We start from the raw sequence: 11,574 nt of genomic DNA on the forward strand, positions 1-11,574 counted from the left end.
GGACCAACACCCCCCAGAGGACTTCCCGCCAGCTCCAGGAGTAATAACCACAGCCGAGGTCCCTCTGGGATCCAACGTCACCCACGGGGACTCCCAGCGCCTCCCAGAGGACCACTCGTCAACCCCAGGAGACGCCTCCCCTCACGACCAACGGACCCAGCCCCGGCCGTCTATGGCTAGATGGACCCACAGCCCTTTCCCCCCCAGAGGACACCACAGTCAAACCCTGAGGGCGGAAACTGGGGGGAAAACACCCCCCCCCCCCCCCAGGTGCAGAGGTTACCAGGGAAACACCCAGCATAACCACACTGCACCACTCCAGCAACGCCGACACTACGGCTCACACGGCTGGAGCCAGAGGAGAAGAGAGGGAACAAAAAGAAAATACCCCAAACCCCCCCCTCCCCTCCCGGGTGCAGAGGTTACCTGGGAAACGCCCAGCATAACCACACTGCACCACTCCAGCAACGCCGACACTACGGCTCACCCAGCTGGAGTCAGAGGAGAAGAGAGGGCATAACAAAAACAAACAAAAAAAAGAAAAAAAAAAACCCAAGTACCACCCCATCACCCCCCAGGGGACCGTCCCATCAAACCCTGGGGAGGTGAAACAAAAAGAAATAAAAAGAAAGGCTAACAGACCAACATACAGTTGTTTGGGTCCTTTTTTTTTTTTTTTTTGGCAGAACTGCAGGGTCACGACCCCAGACACTAAATAGTGAAAAACAAAAAATAAAATCCCACACAAAAACCAACTCAAAAAACACCCACACAAAATGAACTAACACAAAACAAATAAGTGATTTATACCGTCAAGCTCAAACAAATGGAACACACCTGTTCCAACTTAAGAGCTTGACGGTAATGTGACTCAGTCACCAACAGAGGGAGCCAGAGTGCTAAAAATAAAAAAACCCCTTTGGTGACAGAGAAAACAAATGAGCTGCTTTTCTGTGCGCAGCTGTGAGCAACACAACCAAAAATGTGATTCAACTAAATAACGCCGGAGCTGATACAACAGACGCAGTAGTTATCTTTATCCGGGGAAACGGGGCTACAACTGTCACACGGGAAGCACAGCGACCCGTGCCACAGAGCTCCGCCGTGCGCGTGCACCCATTACAGACTCACTCTTGCAGCTCCCGTTTAAACCTCTTATCCGGTCGGAACGTGACGCGAAGCCGTCGCCAGTCACACTCCACCACGACCCTCGGATAAGGCACAACACAGGAACACGGCTGCAAGAGAGCACAAATCAGCATTCAGCAATGGGTCTCAAACACGCACCATCCGGGCGGAGAGCACCCGCAACTGATCCGGATAACTACTGAACGTCTGCTGCCGCCTTCCCGGCGCGTTACCGTCTCTGCTACCGCTGGGTCCATGATGTTTGGCCAGAGACTACTGTTATGTGTCGGACGCAGCTCGGAGAACCGACCAGCGTTTGAAGGACCCAGTATGAAATAAGCAGAGCACGGTACAAAGGCTAACTGAATTTAATACATAACAGTGATACAAAAATAACAGAAAGTGCGGTCTGGCGTGGTGCGCTCCCAGCAGCGCTAACGGTCCGGAGCCAGAAGCTGTTCGGACCCAAGGACCCCGCCGACACCCCCCAGGTGGCCGCAACAAACCGAGTCTGTGAAAGAAGGAACCATTATGTGAGTCCACACTCTACACACAGAGAGAACACTTAAAGGTGTACAAACAGCAAACACTTCCTGGCTTGATTACTAATCAGCTTCCCAACCTGCAGGCATGGAACATCCAGTTCACAAAACTCCACTGCAGTGGAAGCCGATACATGACTAACATACAGCTCAATATAAAAAGGTGTGAGGGACACCACATTTACTGACTGTATAAATGTTAGTCACAAAATCTAACGTACCTCAGGAAGTGTGCTGACGAGCGTGAGACCTCACCCCCTCCTTTTTCACAGACCGTGCATCAAACCTTGGACGTTCTCTGCATCCACTGATGATGAGATGGCTCCCGAGACGACGATCTCACCCGTCTGGTCACAAGGTCGAGTCTCTGGCAAATACACACTGTATACTCCAGTCTTAAATGCCACCATGTTCCAATCCATATAGATGCACCTCAGCTGTGAGTCCTGACGAGCCGCAGGTGATCAGGGTGAGGTCCTGATAACCTCAGCAACACAGCCACTCAGTCCCAAATGCAAGCCACCTGGAAGGAAAAACAAAAGACAGAAACAAAAAGGCAGCCAGGCCCCCAGCCATACAACAAAACTTTTCCCAAAAAGTAAGTTGTACTCGCTGTGTTTTCTCTGCACCTGCATGTGTGTGTGGTGTGAAGTCTCAGTTCTGTTCTGGTCCAGTTCATCTAAGCTCAGGTTATTTAATTTCAGATTTCATTAACTTCAACTTACTTTAAGATCGGATTTGAATTTCTTCTTAAAGGAATTAATATAAGCGGTTCTGGGTGTTCTGCAGGGCCATTTTGGCTCAATACCAAACTTTGGTCGCCAGACATTATGACACGTGACGACTAACACATTGAACCAGATTAACTTGATGAAATCAATGTACCACTTTTCATTTGGAAAAAGGGACTTTTTGAAAATTTGAAAAAAAATGTATTGCCAATAAATTAGGTTTTTGCAATCATTTATTTGTATTTATTGATAATTTATTAAGTTATTTAATGGGATTCATTTTTCTTGGAAAAGGATTGTTCCGCCAAGAATAAAAAAAAATCACTGGCGTTTATTTATTTGTCTCTCTGTCTGCTAGCAGGATCACGTCAAAACTACTGCACGGATTTTAATGAAATTTGCACCACAGCTAGATATTAGGGTTTGGAAGACTCCACTGAATTTTGGAGGTGATCTGGATCTGGATTGGTAGACATCAGAAATCTCTGAGTAGAATAACAACAAAAGGTCCAGACAAAAGTATGTATGTATCTATCTATCTCTACCTATATTGAGATGTGTTGTTATGTTTAAGTGGTTCATTCGTTTGTTGATTTTGCTATGATGTCCTTTACCTCTGACAGAACAGCCAAGATGTTTTCTATATGTTGTGGATATTTGTCTCTGCGGACAGAATCGGACTCTGTCATCATCCCTGCCAGATAGCTGGGCACGACGCTTCGGAGGAACCCAGACTCTTTGATGTGGCCGGCCAGGTGCTGCAACGTACTTCTGTCTGTGTGTGCTTTGAAGGCTTTACTCAGCACCAGACAGAGGAGCTCCAACAGGTCCTGCCTCATTGTTGTCTCACCCAGCGTATGTTGAAGGGCCGACTTCGAGGAGAGGGTGATAGCCACGACAGACGGCTCTTCTTTAGAAAGCGCCTCCAGTGTTTTGAAGCCCAAACCCTGACCCGTGTTCAATCCCTGCCTCTCCTTCTGTCTCGCTCCCACACTGAGGCTTCTCTGCTCTCCTCTACCTCCTCTCCAATCAGCCTTATCTGCTAAAACCCTTCTCAGTCCTTCATCCCTCTCTCCTCTCCCTCTCCCTCCCCTGCCTCTCCCTCGCATCCCTTCACCTCCTCTTTTTTCTATGTTCTCCCTGTGACCTTGATCACTCCCACGACTTTCTCTTCTTCTCCAATTTATTTCTTCCCCATTGTCACTGGCTCCACTTCTCCGTCTTCTCCAGTTCCTCCCATCTGGACCAGTGTCAGAATCTGAGGGTAGATAATGTTTAAATAATAAAGCAAACACTGTTTCCACAGGAAATTATGTTGCATTTATTTATGTTGAAGTTTTGTAGGCGCTTACCTTCACCAGAGTCTCTTCTACAAGTTCTTAAAGTCAGCCGCTCCATGAACTTATGTATTCAGGATCTTAAGATCAGTGTTCAACATCAAAGATGAGTGATTAGAATTCAAGGCCAGAAATTGAGATCAAAGATCACACATCAAACAATGTTCTGAATCAAAGTCAACCGACTGGGATCAAAGTACAAACTCAAAAGCCAACAAAAAGGATCAAAGATGCACAAGTAAAGCTGTACCTACCTCATTAGTAGTCACCGTGATAACTTTAAGTTCCAAACAACACTGATTTGGATTTAAATTTTTATTCTTATTCCCCTATTTAAATGGAAAAATGAGTAACAGATTTTTCTGCCCAGTGCTGGCGTCAGCATATCTGGGCTACTTATAATTTATGTGTAATCCAAAACGATGCATAAAAGTTTTATCACACGCATCAATAATGGACTTCTTTGAGCATTTTAAATGTCTTGGATAAAAAATAAAAAAAAAGACTTCCAGGAATTTCCAGAGAACTCACGAGTTGAAAATAAGTGTTCAGGATCAACTTTTAGCTATCAGGATCAAAGGTCAATGATCAGGATCACAGCTGGGTGATCTGGATTAAAGGTCAGTAATTAGTATTGAAGATCACCAATCAAAGATTGGTGTAAAGTTCAAAGTTCAGCAGATGACATCAAAGTTTGGGATCAAGGCCAATGGAAAAGATAATATTTTTGTTATAGTATAAATAAATTATTTGACCTTTATCATTTGATGGTTAATAATCCTATTAATCCATTTGATTGCTTTGGGTGTCTCAGACTGTGCTCCGAAATGACACATGCACAGATGCAAAACGTGGACCAATTTTTAGGGGCGGACCATTCGGTCTGCGACATGGGGTTGGTCAACTACAGCAGAGTTAAAAGTTTTGTTTGTGGGCTTACATTACATGGGACTGTGGAACCATGGCAGTGGTATGTGCTTTGTGAATATCCTTCTTGGGTTTTATTTATTTTATTCTATATTTTTTAATATATTTATTTATTATTTGGTAGATCCTTTTGTGATTCCTCTTCCGCCACCAACTAGGAACTTTCCTGTTTTTCACCACACTGTCAAAAATAATTGAAGAAAAAAAAAATCTAATCTACATATATTTGTCATTTCTGAGTGAGATTTTCTGAATTTTTTGGTAGCCTCAAATAAATGTGAAGCACATCTCCCAAAGTCTAACTGGGACATATGTTGTTAAAATTCTGTAACTGTGTGAAATTTCCTCACAGTATGAGAGAAAGCTTAAAAAATTAACAACCATAATGATATGAAAAAAAATGCACAAATACTATGCATAATATACTGTTCAAAAATGTTAGACATGAACGTCACCTTTTTTTAAACGACGCAAAGATGCAACAAAATAATGAAAATGAAAACATTACAAATATTAAATAATTACCAGAAATAAACATGAAATAGTCAAACAAAATAAATCTTTATTTTTTTTTAATGGAATTAGTTTGTGTGAGATGATGGTTTTATGAGAACATCACATTGATCAATTCACTGAATCCTATTTGATCATTTATTAGGATGCAAATTATAAACGCAACTCTAATAAAAAAATTAAACAAATTCTTTATAATATTCAATGAATTAATCACTGAAAAGTAGCATTTGCAAATTTATTCTTCTGATCTCATGACATATACATTCAGAAAAAAAAACAAGAAACTGTAGTACTTAGATATTTGCACAGTACTGTGTATGATCACTTAAAGTGTGTGTGTGTGTGTGTGTGTGTGTGTGTGTGTGTGTGTGTGTGTGTGTGTGTGTGTGTGTGTGTGTGTGTGTGTTTTGAGAAACAGTGACGTAGCAGAAGGTGATGAGGCAGTTTGGTGCCCTCTATTGGACGAATAAAGCTCCTGCACGGGAGTGTTGGTTTCTTTTCTTTAGAATCAAAACAGGATGACGTCGCCACCATTTTTAAAAATACAAATAACAACGCACACTTCTGATACACAGAACTACACATGTATTTAAATACACAATGTACCACACAATTCCCCTTATCGGTTAAAGTAAATTTACATATGACTTATTCTTCCTATTCTTATTATTATAAAAATAATAGTAATAATAATTCTTGTTGTTATTATTATTATTATTAATAGTAGTGTTACGTTCCTCTGGAATTCTCTCCCCAAACAGATTCGTGATTGTACCAATTTGTCCACTTTCAAGACTCAAGTTAAAACCGATCTTTTAAGATCTGCTTTTAATTTGTGATTATTTTATTTTTATTTATTTTTGCTTTGTTTTTAAACCCGTACATCGTCTTTGAGCAATGTTAAAAACGCTATACAAATCAAATGTATTATTATTAGTATTAGTATTGTTGTTGTATACCTGACTGTCTTTGTAGACTTTGTAGAGAGAAGGAAGTGGACTTACCTCTTGTTGTGTAGCTTACAGCAGGAAGTGTGTGTTCATCCTGTGCACAGTGTGTGTGTGTGTCCAGCCTCTTTATGTGCTCCATGACTTTCGTTTTCCTTTCATCACCACAGACGTCACCCCCTGCAGCACCAACACACACTATGATGTGCTCCTGACTAACACACACACTTATAACAAACACACTAACAGCTGCACAGAGCAAAGTCAGAATCAATGAACGAGATGCACTCACAATATCACGAAATTACTTTTTTTGGACTATTGTTTATTTTATAAATAAATTATTTATTTCTTGTGTGTGTGTGTGTACCAGAGTTATAATAAAAGTAGTGTCTGATACCCGTCCCCATTTTTATTGGCATGTAAATACAAAATCAGTTCCAAAAAAAGTCTGAGTTGTGTTTTTATTCCAAAATAGAATAAAAAGAGTTTTGAGATCCTGCTTATATACTGAATATCATTCATTCATTCATCTTCAACCACTTACCCAAGATCAGGTCACGGGGGCAACAGCTCCAGCAGGGGACCCCAGACTTCCCTTTCCCCTGTCACACTGACCACCTCTGACTGGGGGATCCCAAGGTGTTCCCAGGCCAGTGTGGAGATATAATCTCTCCACCTAGTCCTGGGTCTTCCCTGGGGGCTCCTCCCAGGTGGACATGCCTGGAACACATCCCTAGGAAGGTGTCCAGGAGGCATCCTTACTGCCCAAACCACCTCAGCTGGCTCCTTTCAATGCAAAGGAGCAGTGGCTCTACTCCAAGCTCCCCACGGATGACCGAACCTCTCAACCTATCTCTAAGGGAGACACCAGCCAACCTCCTGAGGAAGCCCATTTCAGCCGCTTGTACCCGTGACCAATTCTTTTGGTCATGACCCAACGCTCATGACCAGAGGTGAGCGTAGGAATGAAGATTGACCAGTAGATCGAGAGCTTCACCTTTTGGCTTAGCTCCCTTTTCATCACAACAGTACGGTAGAGCGAATGCAACACAGCCCCTGCTGCACCGATTCTCCGGCCAATCTCACACTCCATTGTCCCCTCACTCGTGAACAAGACCCTGAGGTACTTGAACTCCTTCACTTGGGGCAGGGCCGTATTCCCTACCTGTAGTAGGCAATCCATCGGTTTCCTGCTAAGAACCATGGCCTCAGATTTAGAGGTGCTGATCCTCATCCCATCCGCTTCACACTCGGCTACGAACTGATCCAGTGAGTGTTGGAGGTCACCAGCCGATGAAGCCAACAGTACTACATCATCTGTAATGATGAAATCGGTGATGAGACCCTGAGCCCACCAATGATCACCACTATGGTGATGAGTTGGCAGCTCTGCCCCTCTCTTCACTGGAGTGTCCAGAACATGCAGCCTCAGATCAAATGATACGATCACAAAATCGATCATCGATCTTCGGCCTAGGGTACTCTGGTAACATGTACACTTATGAGCATCCTTATGTTTGAACATGGTGTTCGTTATGGACAGTCCATGACGAGCACAGAAATCCAATAACAAACGACCATTCGGGTTTAGATCGGGGAGGCCGTTCCTCCCAATCACACCTCTCCAAGTCTCTGTAATTGCCCACATGTGCGTTGAAGTCCCCCAGCAGAACAAAGGAGTCCCCCGGAGCCCCGTACAGGACTCCATTCAGGGACTCCAAGAAGGCAAATACTCCAAACTGCTGTTCGGTGCATACGCACAAACAAGAGTTAGAGTCCCTGGAGCCGAGGCTGTGCGTGGAGGTGAGGCTCACGAGGTCTAACTGGTATCGCTCCACCTCCTGCACAAGCTCTGGCAACTTCCCCCACAGTGAGGTGACGTTCCACACCGCCAGAGCTAGCTCCTGGTGCCTGGGTCCGCCAAGGCCCTCGACTTTCACTGCCACCCAAGGGACAGCGCACGACACCAGCGGTTCCTCCTGCAGGTGGTGAGACCACAGGGTGGAGATGGAAAGTCCATGTTGCCTTTTCGGGCTGTGCCCAGCTGGGCTCCGTGGCAAGCCCAGCCACCAGGCGCTCGCTGACAGGCCCTCCATCCAGAACTGGCTCCAGACGGGGGCCCCAGGATTCCCCTGGGCCGGGTCTCATTTCCTTTGCCTTGTTCTGTCATGGTGTCTTGTGAACCATTCTTATTCTGGCCCCTCACCTGAGACCAATTTGCCATGGGAGACCCTACCAGGACCACAAAGGCTCCAGACAACACAGCCCTCAGGTTCATAGCGGCACACAAACCTCTCCACCACAATAAGCTGATGGTTCCTGGAGAGTTATATATATCAAATAATCGTACATAAATAGAACCCAGTGTTCACATCGATTGTCATCAAAGTTGAAATTCGTCGCACATTTCATCTGTTTATGAATATTTAGCAGGTTTTCATCATTTTTATGCTTTTTCTATGCATTAACTGGGCCTAAAACTTTTGCACAGTACTATAGAATAAAATATGATTAAAATAGTTTAATAATAGCAACTTTGTATAGTACTGTACTGTCACTTCAAAACACAAATACTTTACAAATAAAAATCAACAGCATAAGAATAGATTAATAGTCCAAACACACAGAATACACACACTTTAAATCTTAAAATGTTTGTCAAAATAAATGAACAGATTTATTAAATGTGAAAAATGAAATAGTAAAATACAGTGAGGAAAATAAGTATTTGAACACTCTGTGATTTTGCAAGTTCTTCCTCTTAGAAATCATGGAGGGGTCTGAAATTTTCATCTTAGGTGCATGTCCACTGTGAGAGACATAATCTAAAAAAAAAAAAAAAATCCGGAAATCACAATGTATGATTTTTTAAATCATTTATTTGTATGTTACTGCTGCAAATAAGTATTTGAACACCTGTGAAAATCAAGTTTAATATTTGGTACAGTAGCCTTTGTTTGCAATTACAGAGGTCAAACGTTTCCTGTAGTTTTTCACCAGGTTTGCACACACTGCAGCAGAGATTTTGGTCCACTCCTCCATACAGATCTTCTCCAAATCTTTCAGGTTTGGAGTTTCAGCTCCCTCCAAATATTTTCTATTGAGTTCAGGTCTGGGGACTGGCCAGGCCACTCCAGGACCTTGAAATGCTTCTTACGGAGCTCCTCCTTAGTTGCCCTGGCTGTGTGTTTGGGGTCATTGTCATGCTGGAAGACCCAGCCATGACCCATCTTCAATGCTCTTACTGAGGGAAGGTTGTTGTTTGCCAAGATCTCGCAATACATGACCCCATCCATCCTCCCTTCAATACGGTACAGTCGTCCTGTCCCCTTTGCAGAAGAGCACCCCCAGAGTATGATGTTTCCACCCCCATGCTTCACGGTTGGGATGGTTTTCTTGGGGTTGTTCTCATCCTCTAAACATTATAAGTGGAGTTGATTCCAAAAAGCTCTATTATGGTCTCATCTGACCACATGACCTTCTCCCATGCCTCCTCTGGATCATCCAGATGGTCACTGGTGAACTTCAAACGGGCCTGGACATGTGCTGGCTTGAGCAGGGGGACCTTGCTTCCCTGCAGGATTTTAAACCATGACAGCATCATGTGTTACTAATGTAATCTTTGTGACTGTGGTCCCAGCTCTCTTCAGGTCATTGACCAGGTCCTCCTGTGTAGTTCTGAGCTTTCTCAGAATCATCCTTACCCCACAAAGTGAGATCTTGCATGGAATCCCAGACCGAGGGAGATTGACAGTCATCTTGTGTTTCTTCCACTTTCTAATAAATAATCATAACAGTTGTTGTCTCCTACCAAGCTGCTTGCCTGTTGTCCTGTAGTCCATCCCAGCCTTGTGCAGGTCTACAGTTTTGTCCCTGGTGTCTTTAGACAGCTCTTTGGTCTTGGTGGACAGGTTGGAGTGTGATTGATTGAGTGTGTGATCAGGTGTCTTTTAAACAGGTAACAAGTTCAAACAGGTGCAATTAATACAGGTAAAGAGTGCAGAATAAGAGGGCTTCTTAAACAAAAATTAACAGGTCTGTGCGAGTCAGAATTCTTGCTGGTTGGTAGGTGTTCAAATACTTATTTGCAGCAGTAACATACAAATAAATTATTTAAAAAATCATAAATTGTGATTTCCGGATTTTTTTTTTTTTTTAGATTATGTCTCACAGTGGACATGCACCTAAGATGAAAATTTCAGACCCCTCCATGATTTCTAAGTGGGAGAACTTGCAAAATCACAGAGTGTTCAAATACTTATTTTCCTCACTGTAGCTATCCATATCATACTTAAATTGTATAAAATATTACTATCGTATTTGTATTGTTCTTTCACAGAGTTAAAATAAAATTCAACAATGTCAAAACAAGCCATCTCCACACAGTGTTCCTATGAAATACATTCAAACATCAATTCTAAATGTATCAATTATGAATAGAGTTAGTGTAAAATACTGCATTCATATATTTTATACATTTTAACTTTCTCGGGTGATACTTTAAATCACCCACATCTCACTGGTTTTGTGACAGATGGAAACTGATTTGTTGTTTTGTTTCCATAACAATTAACAAATAGTCACACAAGGCCCTCAGCACCGCCCATCGCCATTTACGTCATTGTCATTCACAGCAGGCGGCGTTAAATGGTGTTGCCAGGTCAGTGTTTTATCAGCGATTTTGGATTAATTGTTATCAACACCACAGTCTTTCTGTGGATATAGTACTGCAGCTTAAAAAAATTGTGGACAAATTTTGCCAACATTATGTAGACAGACTCTTCTTGGGATTTTTTTTTTAACAGTAGGAGAACAGTCTGTCAGTTCTTTGTCTCTCTGTCTCAAAGGCTGAGGACCCAGAGACGTGAACATCACTGCAGAGATCTCTGCAAGTTTGGCACATTCACTGTATGTAGATATACGATGGCTAAGTCCAGGAAGTCATACAAAGCCTGCATGTAGCTCTTAATCCAGACCTCCTCACTGAGATCAAAGTTCTGAACTTGGTGTATCCTTTGATTCCACAAAGATCACAGTGTCATCTGCAACGTCAAGGTCAGACAAACCTCCCTCGCTGTCAAAGACAGCTTTGTTATGGTTCCCCACAACCCTACCGATCACCAAGTCTATGCAAGCATTGAATAGAATGGGAACAAGAACACATCCCTGATGAAAGCCAATATTCACTCTGCCTCCATTCTGCACTCTGTTTGTTGCCTTAGGTGGATCCTAAAATCCGGAGGTATCTCGGAAGCATTACTTATTATGCATATTAATGAATTTTATGACATTTCTGGCTTTAATCAACTGTAATATTATTAAGATGATTAAAATGGGGTAATTTACTTACATTTTAAGAATGATGTGCTGTTTTAAAGAAAGATTTAGTCATTTTTGTTTTGTTTCTGACCGGGTTGTGGTCAGAAACATATTGAGATGTTCT

At 42.7% G+C, this 11,574-nt stretch overlaps 1 protein-coding gene across 1 annotated transcript in view; it reads right to left on the reverse strand.

Annotated features, from left to right (window-relative positions):
• znfx1 (zinc finger, NFX1-type containing 1) overlaps positions 1–6,226 on the reverse strand; it is a 54,165-nt gene extending 47,939 nt beyond the window's left edge. The window contains exons 1-3 of the mRNA XM_034166075.1: positions 6,186–6,226; positions 3,754–3,818; positions 3,016–3,659 (exon numbers count right to left, since the gene is read on the reverse strand). Coding sequence (XP_034021966.1) covers positions 3,016–3,659; positions 3,754–3,799 — 690 coding nt within the window. The 5' untranslated portion in view covers positions 3,800–3,818; positions 6,186–6,226. The remainder of the gene's footprint in view (positions 1–3,015; positions 3,660–3,753; positions 3,819–6,185) is intronic.
• Between the last annotated feature and the right edge of the window lie 5,348 nt (positions 6,227–11,574).

Source organism: Thalassophryne amazonica, chromosome 3, assembly GCF_902500255.1.
Source record: "Thalassophryne amazonica chromosome 3, fThaAma1.1, whole genome shotgun sequence".
NCBI lineage: Eukaryota > Metazoa > Chordata > Actinopteri > Batrachoidiformes > Batrachoididae > Thalassophryne > Thalassophryne amazonica.